Source organism: Euprymna scolopes, chromosome 13 (assembly GCF_053919585.1).
Source record: "Euprymna scolopes isolate OS-2025 chromosome 13, ASM5391958v1, whole genome shotgun sequence".
Classification (NCBI taxonomy): domain Eukaryota; kingdom Metazoa; phylum Mollusca; class Cephalopoda; order Sepiida; family Sepiolidae; genus Euprymna; species Euprymna scolopes.
Genome location: NC_136494.1, coordinates 9379068 through 9402089, shown reverse-complemented (window position 1 = coordinate 9402089; position 23022 = coordinate 9379068). Strand labels below are relative to the sequence as shown.

General features: G+C 33.6%; 1 protein-coding gene across 1 annotated transcript; it reads left to right on the top strand.

Moving 5' to 3' along the window:
• The first annotated feature begins 17612 nt into the window (after positions 1–17612).
• On the top strand, positions 17613–18179 carry LOC145292379 (uncharacterized). The gene has a single exon (XM_080138707.1). The coding sequence runs from the start codon at positions 17613–17615 to the stop codon at positions 18177–18179; it is 567 nt and encodes a 188-aa protein (XP_079994833.1).
• The last annotated feature ends 4843 nt before the right edge of the window (positions 18180–23022 follow it).

Genomic DNA, 23022 nt, shown 5'->3' with positions numbered 1-23022 from the left:
TTTTGCTTTGGAATTTTTATTTTTTAATATTTTCTTCAAAAGAAAATAATTTAATTTATTAATAAATATAATTCAGAATTTAAGTAGTATTTAATTGAGGTTTAATTGAAATTCAGTTGAAATTTAGTTAGCTATTCTTAAAAAGACTCTTAGTTGGTGATACAGATAAGATCCCAGTCCTGTTTTGGTTTTCGGTTCTAGAGAACCTCCGGAGATGTCCAACCCCCACATTTCTTTTGCGTCCGCCCTGCTTTTCCTCCACAAATCTCGTTTCTCAGAGGTTACCGTCCATCTCTTTGTTCGTTCCCAACCTACCTACCTTTTCACGTCCCCTAGTAACCCCCAGACCCATTTAGAGAACGATCTGCTTGCTTTTAGTTTCCTGGAAAACTGGGCATTCTTACACTTATACAAGGTTTGGGAGGGGCCGTACTAACATACCCCAATAGACATTTTGTTTGGTTTTCAACATTTATTTTTTGGGGTGTTTTTTCCAGATCTCCCTACCCCTCCTCCTCATTTCACACGTTGTGTATACATTCATATCCATCGAACTTTGTTACTAATTTAAAACTTTTCTTTTTTCCCAATGAACTTTTATATCTCATATTTATTCAAACAAGTGAAGCATGCATGGCCCCCCCCCCGTGAGTGCACAGTAAACGAGGCATAAAAAATATGACTAAGTTCAGCGTTTGCATCCCTCCATTTAGCCTCAAAAGTGCCCAGAGAACGTCAAATCCTGATGAAAATAAACGAATGGTGAAGTTTTAGGTCTTCACATATGTAAATTTGAGTTCAGCACCATGCAAAAAAAAAAAAAATGACTAAGTCCATCATTTGCACCTTCCCTCCGCCGATTTAGCCCCAAAAATCCCCGAGGCCTTAACATATTTAAATTTGAGTTCAGCACCATGCAAAACTGCTAAATAGACATACACAGAAAATTTTGGACAAATATGGTAAAATAGTCCCAAAAATGGAGTGTTTATATTAGCTCTAAAAGAGCCCCTACAGCACACGCAAGAGTTATTGCGAAGTATAAACAAACAAAATTATATAGAAATCAGTTAGTTACAACTTTTTAGAAAGTTTTATAAAAATCCAAGGCATCAATTTTTTTAATAAGAACAAAAGTGTTAATTTTAACCATTTTAACCCGAAAGGCACCCTCAGGGGGGGCAACCAGAGTTTTCCCCCAAAAATCTGTTCTGTTACTCTTTTTACTCATTTGATGTTTGTGCAAAATTTCAAAAGAATTCCAAGGCGTAGTTATTGTGAAAAGTGCAGACAGATGAATGAACGGACAAGGCTGAATTTACAGGTACCCCCCCACCCTCCTTTGGTCGGGGCACCAAAAAAAAGAAAATATTTTCGAAGCAAACATGTACATAATCCTTTAAAACGTTTTGGAGTTCTTTGAGTAGGTTGAACTCCATGGTGTGAGTGCTGTACAGTAGCGAAAGGTGCCGACTAAGAGTAATCTCAAAGCTTCGTTGACCCTCGACGTCCCTCCCCAAAATGTCTTAGGGTTCCATGTCTAAATTTGTTTATGTTATTAATCCTTTATTGTTGTAATGTAGCCATTGTCATCGTACTTTCATGCACAATAGATTTAATAGATAAGAAAGTATATTAAAATGAATAACTAAATGTTATGCAGCATATTTAATTGGCCCACAACTCCCTTTCTTTCTCTCCACATGAACCTGGTCATATCCACTGGCGGATTATTGGAATAAGAGTTCGCTTCTGTTCTGGTTTGCCACTTCCATAAGACAACATTGACGAGATTCAGTCACGATTTTCTTTCTAGGCCGCTATGTCTTAAAATGATTCATTTCGTTACATTATGTGTTACGTGCTCCAGTGTTCATCTTTATTTCGTAAACCTTTAGTAAAAAAAAGCAGTGAAGAATAATTCTTATCAATCCGCTCGATCACTTAACTATAAAGTTTTATTATGCAACATTGTGGAAATTTCATGATGGTTTTTACGTTAATCGATATACTTTACTGTTAATAATAATTAGTGATGAGCCGGTTCTTATATTTTTTACAGATTCCGATACAATTTCCGATTCCGATGCAATTTCCGATTCCGATACAATTTCCGATTCCGATACAATTACAGATTCCGATACAATTTCCGATTCCGATACAATTACAGATTCCGATGCAATTTCTAATTCCGATACAATTTCTGATTCCGATACAATTTCCGATTCCGATACAATTTCCGATTCCGATACAATTTCCGATTCCGATACAATTACAGATTCCGATACAATTTCTAATTCCGATACAATTTCCGATTCCGATGCAATTTCCGATTCCGATACAATTTCCGATTCCGATACAATTACAGATTCCGATACAATTTCCGATTCCGATACAATTACAGATTCCGATACAATTTCCGATTCCGATACAATTACAGATTCCGATGCAATTTCTAATTCCGATACAATTTCTGATTCCGATACAATTTCCGATTCCGATACAATTTCCGATTCCGATACAATTTCCGATTCCGATACAATTACAGATTCCGATACAATTTCTAATTCCGATACAATTTCCGATTCCGATACAATTACAGATTCCGATGCAATTTCCAATTCCAATTCTTTTACAACCTCTAAATATTTATCTATAAAGTTTTTATTTTTGACTCACGGTCTTTCCCATGTGTGGTGTGGATCTTTTTCTCAAACGTACATAATACATTTATGGTAGGATATATTGATTTTAGTTTTACTGGTAGTTTAAAATCAATCAATATTTATCATTTTATCATTAGTTTAAAGTCAATCAAAAGAACACACGGTAGTTCAGTGGTTAATGACTTGGACTGACGACCAGAGTATCTCAAGTTCAAATCCAGTTCATTCCACAAAAAATCCCTTTCACTCTGTATGTCGGCAACTTTCACATGGTTCCTCCCATAAGTACCTGAGGCATCTCTATAAATAATTCTGGCTAGAAAGATATCGGGGAAACCAATGCCAACTGTAGAATGTTCGGGTTCATACGACATGATGATGATGATTGTGAAGTTGCTAAAATGCTGGAAATTTTTGTGCTTTGAAAGATTCATTGCTTCAACGGCTTCGATTTTCTCTAACTATAGCTGTCATGACTCACGGTCTTTCTTTTTACTGCTCAATATTTGCCGCTTCTTAATTGTGTCAATCAAACTTTCCCATTCGATTGCAACCCTGATTATGTAAGAGAATTATCATCATCTCCGTATGACATATTGGTAACTTCCTTCAGTCTTGACAGACTATGGAAAACCACTGTACGGTTGCCTGCACATGGAATTTTTGTGGCAAGAGTTGCCCAATCTCTGGCCACACCTCTCCTGGGTCAACGTTGTTAAATACCAGTGGCAACTAAAGGTTCAGGACGACTGGAAACAATACTGACGTAAGTGGAGAGCACAGTACTTAGAATTCCCAAATGGTCACCCATCGGGTACTAGCCAAGCTGAGCGTTGCCTAACTTCAGTGATCTGATGAGAACCTATGTGTCAACGTGATTATGCCGTATAACATATTAGGGACCTATGTCTTTAGCGATGAAGTTACCTAGTGTAAATTTTGACACGGGTCACATTTAGTATACGTTTAGATGACCTTAATCTGCAAACAAAATCGTTCCCAGAGATGGTGCATAAAGCTTAGGTAGGAGGCAGAGGTCAAACGTCATAGACAAAACAGGAATTGAACCATATGAGGATATGACGAATAACTGTGATTTTCATATCAGTTTCTTTTTGCGAAACCATGCACGGCCAATGAGGTAGAAAACTGATGATCTTGGCGAATGTACCTCGTCTCTGTCTGTCTCGGTCACTCATTTTGTTAAGTTAGAAAGTTAAGTTTAAGAAGCAAATAATTAAGATAAATAAGTTTCTCTCTCTCTCTCTCTCTCTTCAGAGTAAATTCTCTCTAAATAAAACCTTGAAGAAATCTCAGCAAATGAATTCTTGCATGTTTCAGGCGTGTAAAGTTTTATTTATCTAAGTTGAATAAACGAGGCAATGTGACAACCACTAAACAAAATGGCGATGATAAGAGGAGGCAGAAAACATGTAAAAGACCAGCATGCATAAACATCCTGTGCACATATTGGGGGGGGGGGTATTGATAACTCATTAATGAAGACATTACATCAGAATATCCTAAGATATTACTGTAGAAAGAGCCTAAAGAAATGCATGTATCTTTTTTTTTTTTTTTTTTTTTTTTTTACACAGTGATCACCACTTACAAGTCCCGGAAGCCACTCAGGGATAAGGGTTATTGCAAGTACATTACATTAGTGTGGAGATTTGATGAAGTGTTTACTTAAGGGGGCGGTTCATTAGGAATTTGTTAACGTTGGACTTGAAGACATCCAAGTTGTAGTCCAGTGGGAAGCAGGCAGAGTTCCACAGGCGTGCAGTTCTAAGAAAGAAGCTTTGTTCATGGAATCCACGTTTTGATTTAGGCACAGATATAGAGTGGGGGAAATTTTTCACAGTGGATTCAGCTAGACGGGTGTTTTTCGTGAAAGATTGGCGAGGGGGACCAGAGATTGGAGTTCAGACGAGCACCTGCCATGAAAATAACGATAAAACAAGGATAGGCTCGCAACGTCTCTTCTGTGGGAGAGAGGTTGCAGGGTAGAGTAATTGTTTTTAACACTGTTTTCTCGATTGTGCATCTGTGAACAAATTCAATCCCTGTTCATTCTTTCTTGTTTATGTGCAATATTATCATATGTAATATTATAATAATATTATAATAATATTATAATAATAATATCGAGGTTCATTGGTTGTTTTTATTTTACGGCATATGAGCCCTTTTCAGGTTATTTAATGCCGAATCCAGTGATCCAGAGAGAAAAAAAATTTTTAATAGAATATCTTTGTTCTTTTTTAAGCCATAGTTGGGAACCTAACAGGTATTACAGTTCCAGATCTGAGTGGACCTGGGAGCAATGACAAAGGGTGGCTCCACACTCTCCAAAGCCTGTAAGCTGGGGCCTCACCATTGGATATAGTTTAAGGTCATATCCAGGAACTATCGACGTTCATCCCAGAGTGTTAGGAAGTGATTCATGAAAAAGTAAAAAAAAAGTCTTAGTTAAAAATGATTCTCCACAAGTGTCCAAAGGGAGAAGTCATTCTCTACTTATCAACTTAGACAAAAGATATTCGATTTTGAGGCAATAAATTTAGGCGTCAAAGTTAGTTTACAGACAATCTTCAATTTGTACTAGTTTACAAGAGTTTGTGGTCTCATCATATCGAGTATAAGTTTAGCCAACGAGAAGATGAACTGTTCAGCCGACCAGCAAAGATGCCTCGATAAACAACTATAAACAGAAAACGTTTGGGAGTACTTTATCACATGCACTCAAAACAAAACTGATCTATACACGATGTGTCAGAATTTGTGTGAGCTTGTGCTCCCTCCCACTCAACAACTGCTGCCCCAATGCTATGTGCCGTGGACTTCTATTTTATCTTCTCTTCTGACCGTGACATCGTCTCTCACATTGACAGGTGCATTGGGAGGGGCGTGCATGGGTTCACAAGTTAAAAAACATAAAACAAAACACAAAAAACACAAACTCTGACACATTCTGCAAATATCAGTTGCACTCTATACGTGTGTGACACCATCGACCCTCTGAACAGTAACATGCGCATCTTAGTCATCTGTCAAAGTTGTATTCGTCAGGTGACATCAGCACATCTCAATCTGCTAAAAGCCAGAAGTTACGCTCACCTATGTCTAACTCGCCAATGAAAACCCAAGACTCTCTGTAAACTATCACACACCTAGATCTGCCTGTAAACTAACTCTCTAAACATATTGAGCTTTTTTTCCTCTTACTGCCACACCTTGATTAACAATACTATTTATGCTGCTTTTTGTGTGTCTTGGTGAATAACTTTCTATACATTTATTCTGCTGATAAACTTATTCCAACTGTTTTTATTACTTCCCAACACTTTCGAGAACGTCGATAGTAGCACATATGCGTTGTTTTATCTTTTTTTATATAGATTGGAGACTACTGCTTGTTTCCTCGGCAGTCGCCAATGTGAGAGGCGATGACACAGCCAAAACGAGAAGCGGAAGAAGAATGGCTGAAGACATATAGAAAACTACGACAAACAGCGTTGGGATCAGCAACCACGAGAGACGACATTGTTCTGCATATGCACCTGTGAACAAATCTTATTATTCATCTTTCTAAATTGCACCGTGCTGTTATTGTTTACGCCTATGAGCGGGGACGGGTGAGACAGACAGCACAAACAATAAACAAGTTGAAACATTGAGTAACACTTAATCGTGCATAAAAATTAGGAATTCATTTTCTGGGTGCAAAAATATATTCAAAGATTAAATCCATAATAATGTAAGGCATTTTATGCTGCTCACATTTTTAAACAAATTTATTTTTACTTTTCCGAACATTTTAGATGATGATTGACTATTCGTATTATTTGGATTCTTCAGACTGTTGGATATTAGACGAACAACAGCCAGTAATCTTGCTAAAAATAGTTGGTATTAAGAATTATTGTTTAGGGAAATAAAACAGGTCACTGGAATGTAAAAATAAGTTTTAACTAAAATATTTACAAAAATTAGCTTAATATAAACAAAATATGCTAGATTGACCTTGAGCAGTTGGCATACGTGACCATTAAGTGACCATTAATGAGACGCATTAATAATACGTGACGTTGGATCACTTGCGTCACCAGAACTCACGAATGAAATATGTCCTTTTGTGGATGACATAGCGGAACTGACAGGTCGAAGATTTAGAGTTGAGAGTTTAGGAGTTGTCGGCAAACCGTGCAGATGTGCATTGCGACAAGCTCTGAAAGCCTGATAAAGACAAGTACGTAAAGCAGGCTCCTGGTGAACCCTGAGACAAATCTGAAATAAATTTATATTTATAAAAATATAAATTGTTGTTCTGTGGTTCTTCAGAATCAGCATGTAAAGATAAGTTTCAGGTATGTTTTATTGATCTATTGATTTATTTCAATTATTGATTTATTTCAATTATTGATTTATTGTGTTTGTACATATTGCATCATCACAATACCCAGCAGTTGAAGACAGATGACTTCCGGACAAATAAAGGTATGAAACTTCTTCCATATCCCCCCCAGCTATGTAATATAAACACTTTGATACCCCACTGTGCAACATATACACTTTTTGGTATTGTGACTATATAACAAGACTTGGATTCTTATCTGTACATTAATAAGATAGCATGTGTGTTATTTTCTGTGTCACGCTTACGTCCAGGTTGTTTAATTGTTATGTACTTCCATTTCGTATCATAAATAATTTTACCAAGAATTCTTCATAAGTTTCGGTTTCGGTTTTGATTATGGCTGAAGGAAGTCAAGTATCATATATCTTCTATAATATAAAGCTGAATGTGTGTGTGTTTGTGTGTGTGTGTGTGTGTGTGCGTGTGTGTGTGTGTGTGTCTGGTCATGACTAGGCTACTATATGGTTGACTATTTTAAAAAACTGATTACATATAATGATAGAAGATGTATCGAGACACAGGCGTGGGTATGTTTGATCTGGCAGAACGGTGGTTCATTAAAATTGTGGGGTCTGCGTTCGCGCCTGGTTCACAATGTATGGAAATAAAAAATTTAAAAATTAAAAAAAAAACGTTTACAAGTGTTTTTGATATAGATGTACATAAGAATACTTTGATAAGTATGTTTTAACTTAAATAGGGATGGTTTAATAAAATTGTGGGGTTTGCGTTCGCGCCTGGCCTCCATAGAATGGAAATAGGCACAAACTTTAATAAAGACTTTTCATATCTATCTGCGTAAGTATACTTTGATAATTATGTTTCAGTTTGAAGAAATACGGTACATGATAAAATTTTGGGATGTTCGTTCGCACCTGACCTCCATAGAATGGAAATATGTCACAAAGTTTAACAAGGTTTTTTAACATAGATCCACAGAATATTGTGATAAGTGTTTCAGTGTGAACAGATATGGTATAATAAATTATGGGGTTTATCTATTTTATTTTTACTTTCATCATATTTTGCTTTGGTTTTATGGCTGTTACCATAATGTAATTCTTGTTGGGTAGGTCACCATTTCGGCGGGTCCCCCTTTTGGGGAGTCGTCGAAATTAATAAGACTGGAGTAGAAACTGACCTGGGAATAATAATAAAGAAACAAAGGAACTTTCAAACGAAACGGTTTTATATTCATTTCAGCGTACAAGTGGCATCGGGTTATAGAAAGTTTGTGATTTTCATTTATGTCCCCTGACTCTGGAACCACTTGCGTCTCTGTCTTTTTGCGTCCAACACTTTTGGTATCTCTTTTTTTGTCTTTCCCGCCAGAACTGTTCTCCGTCCTGATTGGTTACAACCTCTGGTCACATTTTTGAGGAAAGGCGGAAGGAAGGGGGAAAGGGAAGAGTAGAGAGAAAGAGACGTAATGGAGAAATAGTAGTCTTGGCTTCACTACAGTTTTGATACCCCCAAATTCGAAGCTATCTCGTTACAACCGTTTCTTTTCATAACCTATCATACTTTCATAAATCAGAGTCTTATATATATATATATATATATATATATATATATATATATATATATATATATATATCATAAGTTTTTATTTCGGTTTCGATTCAAGCTAAGGCACCCAAGTCATATGAATATATATTTTTTTTATTTTTGAAATCGCAACTTTATAATATATAAAAATCGATAGAACATTAACTCTATACTAATATATACGAAATCTGCAAGAATTAAAATATCATATTTAAGCGTACTTTATGACTAGGCTTTACCGGGCGTTCGTGCTAGCTTAGATAAATACTTTTACAGTTTTAACAAAACAGCTACAATAATATCAGAGCGTCTCCAGTTACACTGAACATCTACAGAATGCCAACATCAATATATTACATATGAAAGAGTCTCCTGTGGAATTTCCACAGGTCCCGCTAGTCTAGTGTATAATTTTCACAACGATTTTCTTCACATATATCTTGTCGAACTCAAGAATATGTACAGAATTTCGAATGGTATACTTTATTTAATCCACGGGTGTAGCATGTTCTTGTTCCATCAACCATGACTGGGTAGAAGTCCTAAGTAATTCGCAATTGTATTTTTAGTGTCGATCTCCAGAAGAGTGTAACTTTTACAACGGAATTTTACCAAGTACATTATCCAATACACCATGGCTTCTTGGAAATTATTTAGGATTTCTACCCAGTCATGGATGATGGAACAAGAGCATGCTACCCCCGAGTGTTAAATAAGGGGTTCTGTCCGAAATTACATGCAAATTCCCGAGTTCTGCAGACAAATTCTCGAGTTTGACAGAAACCTTCCTGAGTTTGACAAGATACCCCTGATGAAGGTCGGAGGTTATAACGACCGAAATGCTGTGAAAGTAACACTGAAGATGAGAACACTAGCCCAAAGAATCCAAATAATACAAAATTTAATGATGCCTGCAAATCTTATACACCAAACTAAAAGAATACCCGTCCCAGGACAGGTAAAATTAATTTGCAGAACGTTTTGGCACCATTGGTATTATTTGGATACTTCAAACTACTGTTCTCATCTTGAGTGTCATTTTCACAACGTTTCGGTCAATGTAACCTCCGACCTTCTCCACGTGTATCTTATCGAACTCGGGAATCTTTCTGTGCAACTTGGGAATCTGCACAGAATTTCGAACGGAACCATTTATTTATATCACAGTGATAGCATGCTCTCGTTTTGTCAGCGATTAACCAAAATGTTGTGATATCATCCCTTTTTGTTTAGCTACAAAATCTGACTGGAAATAAAATAGGTTTAAGGCTCCCAAAATTCGTATTAAAACTGTCCGCCAGGACCCGTAGCGTAGTGGTTATAGTATTTCAAAAAATCCATTGTAAAAGTGATAATTTCAGTGAGGGCGACCGAAAAATACAATTGCGAATTACTTAGGACCTCTATCCAGACATGGCTGATGGAACAAGAGCAAGCTACCCCCGTGAAATGAATAAAGTGTTCCCTTCGAAATTCTGTCCAAATTCCCAAGTTTGACAGAAACATTCCCGACTTCGATAAGATGCAGCTGAAGAAGGTCGGAGTTTACATCGACCGAAACGTTATGAAAATCACACTCAAGATGAAAACAGTAGTCCGATGAATCCAAATAATACGAATGACGTAAGTTTTGCATTAGTTTTACGTTCCTTTAAGAAAATTAAAGTTTGGTCAGTCTCCCGATATCCTTCATGTACATCTTGCCGAAATCGAGTCACATGTCGCAACTAATAAAATGATAGCCTTCTGAAAGTTGGACGTTCAGCCATCAGCATGGGGGACACTAAGAACTGTTTAAGATTTCTACGTCGTCATGGCTGACAAAACAAGAACAAGCTACCCTCGTAGATCAAACAATGCTTTTTATTCCATTTGAAATCCTGTACGGATTCACAAATTCAACAGAAAGATCCTCAACTTTGATAAGACGAACCTGTGGAAGTTAGGAGGTTACATCGGCTGAAACGTTGTTAAAATGACAACAAGATGAGAACAGTAGTGTTAATAATATAAATAGCACGAAGTACTGATTCTCGTTATTTTTATTTATTTATTTTTTTACAAAGGCATCACCACATATCAAGGCCAAGAGGCCACTCGAGGATAAGGGTTAACGAGTGTACAGTAGACAATTGGACAATAAAGTAATCGTTAGTGATGGAAATTCGGTAAATTCGTTTATTTTGAGATGAGTAATTTGTAAATTTATTTATTTATTTGTGAACTGTTATCCTCATCTTTATAGTTGTTGTTTCCTGACCTGTGGCGCAGTGGATAGAAGCATTGAGTCTCTATGGTTCCAGGTGTGAATTGTCTGAAGATAGCAATTTCAATCCTACCTAAAGTTGGCCAGAGGATTAGTTGGCCAAAAGACGTGGTGAGACAACAACTATGGAAGGCAGTAATTGCTGAGGATAAAGTCAAAGAGACTTTGCTTTTCTATTCCGTCACGGTTAACCACCTGACGAAGATCAGGGGGATAATTGGTTGAAACGTCGTAAACAACAACTATGAAGGTGAGAATAATAGTCCGCAAATAAATAAATACTAATTCTCAGATAAAAAATTTTGGAAGATAATTTCAAACATTTTGGAATATAATTTCAAAAATTTGAAATATAATTTCAAAAATTTGGGAACATAATTCCCAAATTTTTGAATCTGAGTATCTGGGACGTAACGGATAAAGTACTAAGTAAAATCACTTCTAAGTAACACTCTTCTGAAGGTTGAAGATTCGATTCTCAGTGCAGACGATACTAAGAATACAATTGCAAATTATTTCTATCTGATCATGTCTGACAGAATGAGAACATTCTTATCCCGTGGATTAAATAAAGGGTTCCGTAAAGATTCCTGATATTGACGGAAAGATTCTCGAGTTGTATACTATACACCTAAAAAAGGTCGAAGTTTACATCGGTCGCAATTTTGCGAGCATAGTCCTCAAAATGAGAATAGTAAAGTTTTTTTTTCTTTATGAAAGTTGTAAAAATGTGAAAAACAAGGAAACTCAAAAGTTATGCATGAAAACTATTTTTCATTTCTTTCGAAACACATTTTCGCTTTGAGAACAAGCGGGAAAAAGAGAACAATGTTACATAGGTGCGAATATCTTAGGGCCGTGCTTAGAATAATTGCGGGAGGGGGGCGGGTGCAAGGTCCTTGTGGGCCATAAGGCTCTTGGATGCCGTAAGGCCCTTTTTAGCATCGCAGAACTATTACAATGAAAAAAGACTAACTTGAAAATAATTATCATATTTGTACGTTGAAATTTATCAACTCGTCTTTCTCTCGCTATCAAATATTATATATATATATTTATATATATATATATATATATATATATATATATATATATATATATATATATATATATATTCTATTTCTATAACAGGGCCCTTAAGGATAGTGGATACAAAAACACCCAAATTGAGTTCATAGAACCAACACACCCAAACACAAATACAAATAGAAACCGTAAGAGAAAAATCCTGTGGTACAATTTTCTTCTCCATATTATATATATATATATATATATATATATATATATATATATATATATATATATATATATATTTCTCTCTATTTTCTTTTTCTATTTCTTTCTCTATTCCTTTTTTTTTTCTCTTCTCAATCACTTTCTCTCCATTGTAATCTTTTAACTTTATTTAAATTGCCCCTCCCTCTTTTTATAATTAAAGTTCTGTGTTTTAAGTTTTTTAACTCCAACTTTTAAAGAGTTCCTACCTAAAATAAAAATCCATTATTCATTGAACTTTTGAATAGTCAAGTCGCTGCCTGATGATATCTATTGTTTGATTGAAACAAGTGGCTATTTGTAGCAGCGGGATGTGAGCATGTTTATATAACAATAAACAAGTATTATCAGCTCTTTTTATTGAGCACTATCTAACAACCTCGTTGAATTCATTAGTCCATTACTTTTGAATATAAAAAAACCCGAGTATATATATATATATATATATATATATATATATATTTATATATATATATATATATATATATATATATTTATATATATATATATATATATATATATATATATATATATATATATATATATATATTTATCTAGTGTTTCCTTTTCAGATTAAATATGTTTTTTAACTCATTTCAAAATGTTTTTTAACATATTTTATTAATTGTTTGCTCATATTATAAGCTCTATTTCCTATTTGGTTTTATCGAGCTTTTACATCTGGCTGAGATAATTTTATAAATATTAATTCTTTAATATTTATAATTTACTTTAATTTAACCATCTTGGATCATTTTGGTGAATTTAATTGTAATTTTTATTTTATATATTTATATATATATATGAATTTAGGAAAACTCGTGCTTGGAAAACTCGTCTCCGGAAAACTCGTTTCCGGAAAACTCGTACCCGGAAAACTCGACCCCGGAAAACTCGTTTCCTTTTGCTAGGTAGGAAAACTGGTCCCTTATTGAATAAATATCGATTGAAAACACATTTTATGACCGTTCTTGATGAAGATATTGTTTTTAAAAGAGAATACACATCCCGTAATATTAAAAAAAAATATTTTTACTTGTTTACTGTTGTTTTAAAAAATTAAATTAATTTTTCTAAGTTTTCGTTTTCTACCTAGCTTTGAAAGTTTTTGGTGTTTCCACTTATTTTAAAGAGTTTATTTAGTTAAAAAAAAAGTAATGTCGAGTGTTACTTATGAACAAAAAATGTCCGACATAAGAGGATCACGTCTTAGGAGTCTTTTCTAGTCTCACACAAAAAGCACGCGTTTACATCTCAAGCCATATTTCTTGTCATATACATACGCGCACACAAACATACGCGCGCACGTCCACACACATACATATATTCACGTTCGCATATATACACTCACATTCGCGTGTATACACACACACGCTAACGTACACACATGTACTCACATACGCGCACACATACGCACACATAGACAACGTCACTTCCCCTTTGAAGGCAATCCACACATGCGCAAAATACCACCGGAAACAACTATAAAAGCAAGAGCAATAAGCAGCTTCTTTCTTTTCCAACTCGCCTTCCGAGGTGAGTGGTCTACGGACCAGCCGCTGCCGTTTCGGCAGGCAGCCTCACGCCACTTGCTACCATATGGGGGGAAAAGCTAACAAACAGTACGTACACCTTATACGCTTTCTCTCTCCATGAACTGGATTGGCATTCTCATCTTTCTCTCTATATATATACAACTTGTGCCTGAGAATACCTTTGCGTAGCTGACTGCTAACATGGCGCACAGCTTTACTGATGTCAACCCTCTATCTTTGTCTACACGCTGGACTATCATTCCCATTTCCACTACATTACTCACTTCTCTTCCCACGTGTGAACAAACTATAGTGACCCGAACGTGAGATGAACACACATTTCCTTTTCTTTCTACACCAACAGTCCCGCAACAAACGATGGTTACACCCAAACGCGGACATGAACATGTGTTATACTTAAAACATTCATTTTTCAACATGTTTATTTTATCCAGCAATTGAGTTTTTGTTTCCTTCATTCCATTCGTTTCATTATTTTCTTTTGTAACGGGATTAGGATTTATATATCCTAGTCCTCTATAGTCTCGATGATTGCTCAAAAATAGAAAATTAAAGAGGTAGATATAGTTTTAAAGCGGGCCCCCTTCAAAAGAAAATCAATTTGTATATTTTTAAGTAATAATGCACATCCCATAAGATTTTAAAAATATTTTTACATGTTTATTGTTTTAAAAAAATTAAATTGATTTTTCTAAGTTTTCGTTTTCTACCTAGCTTTGTAAGTTTTTGGTGTTTAAACTTATTTTAAAGAGTTTATTTAGTTAAAAAGAAATAACAAGTAATGTCCCACTCGACATTACTTAGTAAGTAATTTTGAACAAAAAATGTCCGAAAATTAAAGAAAATACTGAGGTAGATATAGTTTTAAAACGAGCCTTCCCCACCTCCAAAAGAAAATAAATTTGTATATTTTTAAGTACTGCACAAGTGCCTCCGAAATGACTTTTAAACAATACCCTCTCCTCCTGGCTTTCGAAATAATAACGTTATCATTTCAGCGCGGTACCAAAATTACATAAGACCGTGTTTTCTTTTTTGTTGTTTTGTAATAACACAAGAATTATTTAACTGAATTAATTCTTCTAAATAAAATAATTGCTTTCTTTGATAATACGTGTTTTCTTTCTTTATTTTTGTTTCGTAATGATACAAAAAGTGTTAAAACTAGAGTATTTTTTAAAATAAATATTTGGTTTCGTTTTTCGTATCTTGACTCCGTGATAAAGTTTATTTTTTTTAAGCAAGAGTTAAGAATAATTTTAAAATCTATTATGGGGGTGCATAGTCTCTTTTAAAAACAATATCTCCTTCAAGAACGGTAATAACATGTGTTTTCAATCGATATTTATTCAATAAGGGACCAGTGTTCCTACCTAGCAAAAAGGGGGGATTTTTCCGGATACGGGTTTTCCGGAGACGAGTTTTCCCGGCATCACACACACACACACACACACACACACACACACACACACACACACACACACACATATATATATATATATATTTATATATATATATATATTTATATTTATATTTATATACATATATTTGAAGAGGCCTTTTTTAAAATTAATTTACCGCTACAAATGTGATAAGAGATAGAATCGACGACCACTGATAGTTTGGTTGCACAACTTATACAACTTCAAAGCGATACTCATTCTTGCGTCAGCAACCCCCACCCATTACTTATTCTTGTCAGTTAGTCTATCAAATTTGCTGGAATCTTTCAAAGTGAAATGGGTGAAGGGGTTGGTTATTTTTTTTTCACTGGAGTCATTTTGCCGTTCTTGCAGAAATCGAATTTTTTGTTAAGTGTTTTTTTTTTTTAAATTTAGATTTTTTTTTAATTTCTTAATGCTTATTTCTTTTATGCTTTAAAATATTTTAACTCATTAAATTCTTCTACGCATGCGTGATTTTATTTACTTTAATTTTTCATTAGCAGTCTTCGTTTTGTCCGTAACCCGTGATTATAATACGCTACTATAGTTTACATTTTTCTGATCAAGTTTACTTTTCAAACTAAAAAAGACAAAAAAACAAAAAAACAAAACAAAAACAAAAAACGGACAAAAAATATTTTGGCTTTTAAATAACCGTAAGTGGATTTCAATTTTCTTTTTTATCTTATTTTAAAGAAATTTAAAATGAAAGACTAAATACTGGCAATAGACGTCTTTTTTGCCAATGCGAATATATTTTTTATTGAACTATTTATTTGAATTTTCAATGAAAATCTTTAGATACACGTACATATATTGCTGTTTGAAACCCTATTTGCAAATTAACGCCAATTCCTACATACAGTTTTTTTATACACATTATTACTAATGTTCTTTTTTGCCTCGAGCTTGGATTCAATTCACTTGGCCTGTAACATTAGTGACGGTACACAGACACTTTGTTACCTGTCATATCAGGAACATTTATTTAACAAAAGAGCGTTAATCAAAGATCACATATTTGTTTCCATTTCCGGTAATGGATTATTTGTTTTGCTTGATAGTATTTTAATTATTATTGAATATTGAGTCTAATCTAAAATGAAACGTACTCACGAATTCAGCGGATCCCAGAAAATAAAGTTGAAAATACAGAATTGCTGATGATCTTGCTGATTGGAAAGAATTAAATGAAACAGCGTATTAATTTGGTTTCGAAGGGTCCCGTCCAGCTGAGAGATTATGATTTCCCATTAAACAAGGAAAACCAGTCGCCGAAGTTTTCTGAAAAGAACTATTATTTGACACTAAAAAACAATGAAACTGTTAGATGTTCTTGGCTTGTTCACTCGAAGTCTACAGATCGAGTTTTCTGTTTTGCCTGCCGTTTGTTCAGTAGTGAAAGCAAAAGTCGTGGGGATTTGGTAACCTGTGGAGCCGCCTGTCAAAAACTCTGAAGACACATGAACAATCAACTCATCATAAGGAGTGCATTATGGTGTGGCATCATAAACGGTCAGGCAACTCTATTGATTTACAATCTAGTAAACTGATTCAGGAAGAGCAGACATATTGAAGAGCAGTTTTATTTCGTTTGCTCAATATAATTCAGTTTTTGGCTGAGAGAAATTTGGCTTTGCGTGGCACAAATTAAACGTTTGGTGACACCAGAAATGGAAATTTTCTTGGAGAAGTAGAGCTAATAGCAAAATCTGACCCTGTCTTGTCTGAACATGTTAGAGGCGCTAAGAGTCATGAACTGAGTGAGCATTATCTGAGCAACCGCATTCAGAACGAACTTATCGACCTTCTTGCTAAGTCAATACGGGACAAAATCATTTCCAAAGTTCTTGCATCAAAATATTATAGCATAATACTTGATTGCACACCCGATATCAGCTACGCAGACCAACTAAGTATTGTTCTTCGAGGAGTTGTATTTAAAGAAAGATTTGGAGCGGAAAGTTTTGAACACTTCGTTGAGTTTCTTGATGTGTATGATACAACTGGAAAAGGCCTTTTTGACAGCATTATCAACTTCCGGTCCAAATATGGCGTTTCCATAGAAGACTGTCGTGGACAGGGTTACGATAGCGGATCTAACATGCGAGGAAAAAAAACCATGGAGTGCAGGCATGCTTCTTGGGAATAAATAAAAAAGCTGCATACAGGCCATGCGCCAGTCATCGACTTAATCTAGTAATTGCTGATGCTGCAAGGTCGTCAATTACATCCATTTCTTTCTTTGGCTATCTGCAACATATCTATAATTTGTTTGCCGCGTCAACGAAGCGATAGGTTATTCTGAAGAAACACGTGACCCACTTTACAGTTAAAATCCTTCTTGACACAAGATGAGAAGCAAAGGTAGAAGCTGTAAAACCATTACGTTTTCAAACAACAGAAATTTTGGAAGCGACTGAAGAATTAGAAAGAATGTCTTTGGATAATCGAGATGGATTTATTAGCACGGAATGTCGAGCTTTAGCCATTGAAGTCAGGAGCTGGCGTTTCTTGGTTTGTTTGATTACATGCTATAACTTGCTTTTTCAAATAAACATAATAAGCAAAACGCTACAGAGTCCTTCAATATGCATCGATGACCAAATTTCTCACATCGAGGTTGGCATGTCATTTGTTTCACAGTACAGACATGGAGGAGTGGCAATAGCTGAAGGGGAAGAAAAAGAATTAGCTGATGAACTTGATCGTGCCTATCCGGAACCAAGGGGAAGAAAGAAAATATGTCTTTTCAGCTACGAATCGTCAAATGAGTCAGATCACCAAACTGGTGAAGAAGTGTTCCGCCGAGAATTTTTCTATCCACTCGTAGATACAATTTCACAAAGTCTCCAGGAACGTTTTGAAAATATGAACGATTTCAAAACAAAGTACAGGTTTTTGTGTGGCGCAAGTAACATGAAATCGGCAATACTATCAGACATGTTGCCGTCTTGTTGTGCTGCTTTGGCAAAAGGTGTTCGAGAAGGTAATATTGACTGAAAACTTGAGAGAAAAATTATCAATTTCCTCAATCTCATGGACAATAACATTTTCCGCCATTGAATGTATAAATTATATAATGAAACACACACTTGTCGATTTTTTTTTGCATGGAGGTCACCACTTATCAAGGCCCGAAGGCCACTCAGGGATAAGGGTTATTGCGTGTACAGTAATCAATAAGATAGTATTGTAGTAATCATTAGTATTGGGGGTTTTGATTGAGTGTCTTACTTAAGGGGGCGGTTTGTCAGGAATTTGTTTATGTAGTCAGGTGGGAAACAGGCAAACGGCAGAGAGTTCCACTGGCGTGCAGTTCTAAGAAAGAAACTTTGCTCATGGAATCTACATTTGGATTTAGGCACAGATAAAGAGTGGGGAAAATTATTGACAGTAGTTTCAGCCAGACGGGTGTTTCTCGTGAAAGATTGGCGAGGGGGGACGAGGGATTGGAGCTGAGGCAAGCACCTGCCATGAAAATAACGATAAAACAAGGATAGGCTCGCAACGTCTCTTCTGTGAGAGAGAGGTTGCAGGGAAGAGAAAAGGGCACCCCCACTAAACCACGAAGTCTATTTTGTACTCTGTCAAGGCAGGATAGGCTGTTTTTAGCAGCTCCTGCTCAGATGTGACAGCAATACTCCATCCTTGGACGTACTTGGCTTTTATACATATAGAGAATTGCATAAGTAGTGAGATATCTTCTGGAGCGGTGGAAGGATCCCACCATTTTCCCAGCGTCCCTGACAACAGATTTGATGTACGTGTTCCATTTCAGATCAGGAGTAAAGGTCAAACTCAGAAGCTTGTCAAAACATGGAGCCTCCCCAAGACGAGAGCCATCCATTTCAATTGATGCCAGATGGGGATCAGAGCGTTGATGATGTAAAGATAAAAGCTTGGTTTTGGATGTATTAAAAGTGACCAGCCACCTCTTCCCCCATTGTACCACGCGCTCAAGATCAGAGGAGAGATAATTAGAGAGAACTTTGTCATTTACGACCTTTGATGTGTTGCCATAGATGGTCGTGTCATCAGCATAGATGATTTAAGTATGTGTTTTGGGAGATCATTGATGTAGATCAGGAAGAGAGTTGAACCCAGGATGGACCCCTGGGGGACTCCAGCATTAATACTGTGGGCCTCTGATTTCTGCCCATCAACCACTACTCTTATGAACCTATCAGAGAGAAATGATTTAATGATTGAGAAAACATTTCCAGTAATACCGTAGCTGGAAATCTTGTGAAGTAGGCCGTTATGCCATACCTTATCGAAGGCCTTTGATATGTCAAGAGCAATTGCCCTGGAAATGAAACCTTTGTCAAGAGATTCACTAATCCTATGTGATATAACCGTTAGCACATCTGCTGTAGATCTTGCAGAGCGGAAACCATATTGCATGTCACTAAGAAGGTTGTTTCTGTTGAGGTGGTTGACTAACCTAGCTGTTGCACTCAGAATTGTAACTATATTGCCAGTTACAGTGGGATCCTGTGAACGTAGTTTCTCTAAACTCAAACTAATTAAAAACTTTCTTCGGAACTCAATGTCTTAGAAAAGACTGGCTGGCTTATCTGTTATAAGCATTGACCATGAACTAAGCCGAGAAATTGACACGGGGAATTTAGTGCAGCAGTTCGCCACAGTGAAAGCCAGAAAAATGACATTTTAAATATAATGATGGTAAATAAATCTTCTTCGATTCCATTTTCAATTTTGGTTAAAACAGTTTACTGTTAATTTTTTCGACACTGACCAGAGCTTTCTTTCGATTGAATTTGTTGCTTCAACATGCATAAAAAGAAATACTCAATAAGTAAATGAACCAATGAACATCTTCGGCCATACGTGTTCTTTAAAAAATATGCATATGTGAGTGTGCATGTGTGAGTGTACATGTGTGAGTGTGTATGATTACGGAATATCAGCGTTCTTTCTATAGCATGTTATTCTGTTTAAAGTACCATTCATTGTGGGTTCAGTATATTTAAGGGGGTGGGGTGCGGCGGGTGCGCAAGATGAATTCTGTCGGTAGGGATGGCAGGGGCCACAGACCGCATTCTGCGGGGGGGGGAATGTTCCTAAGAACGGCACTGGAATATCTGCATATTTGTCTAGAAAATGAAACAATATTTTTGTGTATTTCTTTTTACTTGTTGATCTCAATATTTCTTTGTTGGGATGTAATACATAAAAAAGATCACTTCAGTGTAATGACCGGCCATAAAGATTTGAAGAGCACAAATGAATTCGTTATTGTTGAAAAAGAAATAACAAGCGAAATTCAGTTGCAGTAGACCGTATGAAACTGGTCTATATTGGAAAATCAGACTATGAAAAAAAAAAAATAAAATAAAACATACCAGCATTGAATGCTATTTATATTAAAAAAAAATGAATCAAAACAAAACTTGTTTCAAACAGAAAATAAACAACGCCGAATTCAATACTTATATATCTATATATCTATAAAATATAACTATATCTATATATCTATAAAATATAATTATATCTTTATATTTATAAAATATGACTATATCTATATATCTATAAAATATAACTATATCTATATATCTATAAAATATAACTATATCTATATATCTATAAAATATAATTATATCTTTATATTTATAAAATATAACTATATCTATATATCTATAAATATAACTATATCTATATATCTATAAAATATAACTATATCTATATATCTATAAAATATAACTATATCCATATATCTATAAAATATAACTATATCTATATATCTATAAAATATAACTATATCTATATATCTATAAAATATAACTATATCTATAAAATATAACTATATCTATATATCTATAAAATATAACTATATCTATATATCTATAAAATATAACTATATCCATATATCTATAAAATATAATTATATCTTTATATTTATAAAATATGACTATATCCATATATCTATAAAATATAACTATATCTATATATCTATAAAATATAACTATATCCATATATCTATAAAATATAATTATATCTTTATATTTATAAAATATAACTATATCCATATATCTATAAAATATAACTATATCTATATATCTATAAAATATAAATATATCTATATATCTATAAAATATAACTATATCCATATATCTATAAAATATAACTATATCTATATATCTATAAAATATAACTATATCTATATATCTATAAAATATAACTATATCTATATATTATAAAATATAATTATATCTTTATATTTATAAAATATAACTATATCTATATATCTATAAAATATAACTATATCTATATATCTATAAAATATAACTATATCCATATATCTATAAAATATAACTATATCTATATATCTATAAAATATAACTATATCTATATATCTATAAAATATAACTATATCTATATATCTATAAAATATAACTATATCTATATATCTATAAAATATAATTATATCTTTATATTTATAAAATATAACTATATCTATATATCTATAAATATAACTATATCTATATATCTATAAAATATAACTATATCCATATATCTATAAAATATAACTATATCTATATATCTATAAAATATAACTATATCTATATATCTATAAAATATAACTATATCTATATATCTATAAAATATAACTATATCTATATATCTATAAAATATAACTATATCTATAAAATATAACTATATCTATATATCTATAAAATATAACTATATCTATATATCTATAAAATATAACTATATCCATATATCTATAAAATATAACTATATCTATATATCTATAAAATATAACTATATCTACATATCTAAAAATATAACTATATCTATATATCTATAAAATATAACTATATCTATATATCTATAAAATATAACTATATCTATATATCCATAAAATATAACTATATCTATATATCTATAAAATATAACTATATCTATATATCTATAAAATATAACTATATCTATATATACATAAAATATAAATATATCTATTTATCCATAAAATATAATTTTGTCTACATATCCATAAAATATAACTATATCTATATCTATATATCCATAAAATATAACTATATCTATATCTATATATCCATAAAATATAACTATGTCTATATATCTATAAAATAAAACTAAATCTATATATCTATAAAATATAACTATATATATATATATATATCTATATATCTAAAAATATAACTATATCTATATATCCATAAAATATAACTATATCTATAAAAGTGAGAATGTATGTGATGACAACTCTCAACCTATATACTCAATAAATTTTTGATCAACAGACTTGAAATTTGATATGAAAGGGTATTCAAACATATAGAAAATTTTTAATCAGATCTGACCCGAAAAAATAGGCTGCTAAAGGGATCAAAATCGAAAAAATCGGCCTACTAGAATATATATATATATATATATATATATATATATATATATATATATATATAAGAATAAAAATTACAATAAGTTTACCTAGGTAATCAAAATGGTAAACTTAAAATATATTATAAATATTAAAGAGTTAATATTTACAAGTAAAATAAACTCAGCCAGATGTAAAAGCTCAATAAAACCGAAAAGGAAATAGAGCTTATAATATGAACAAATGATTAATAAAACACGTTAAAAGACATCTTGAAAAAGAGTTAAAAACATATTTAATTTAAAAAAAGGAAACACAAGATAAGTGGATAGTCCTTAATCCACGGAGTTTCGAAGAAATACTCTCCTTCTCATCAGAGGGCAGGAATTAGCAAAATGCAGGATCGGATTTTGCATATAAAAGTATCAAAATCGAAAAAATCGGCCTACTAGAATATATATATATATATATATATAT

Excerpts from the sequence above, each read along its gene's own strand:
- LOC145292379 (XM_080138707.1), top strand. The coding sequence starts at position 17,613 with ATGTCTTTGGATAATCGAGATGGATTTATTAGCACGGAATGTCGAGCT.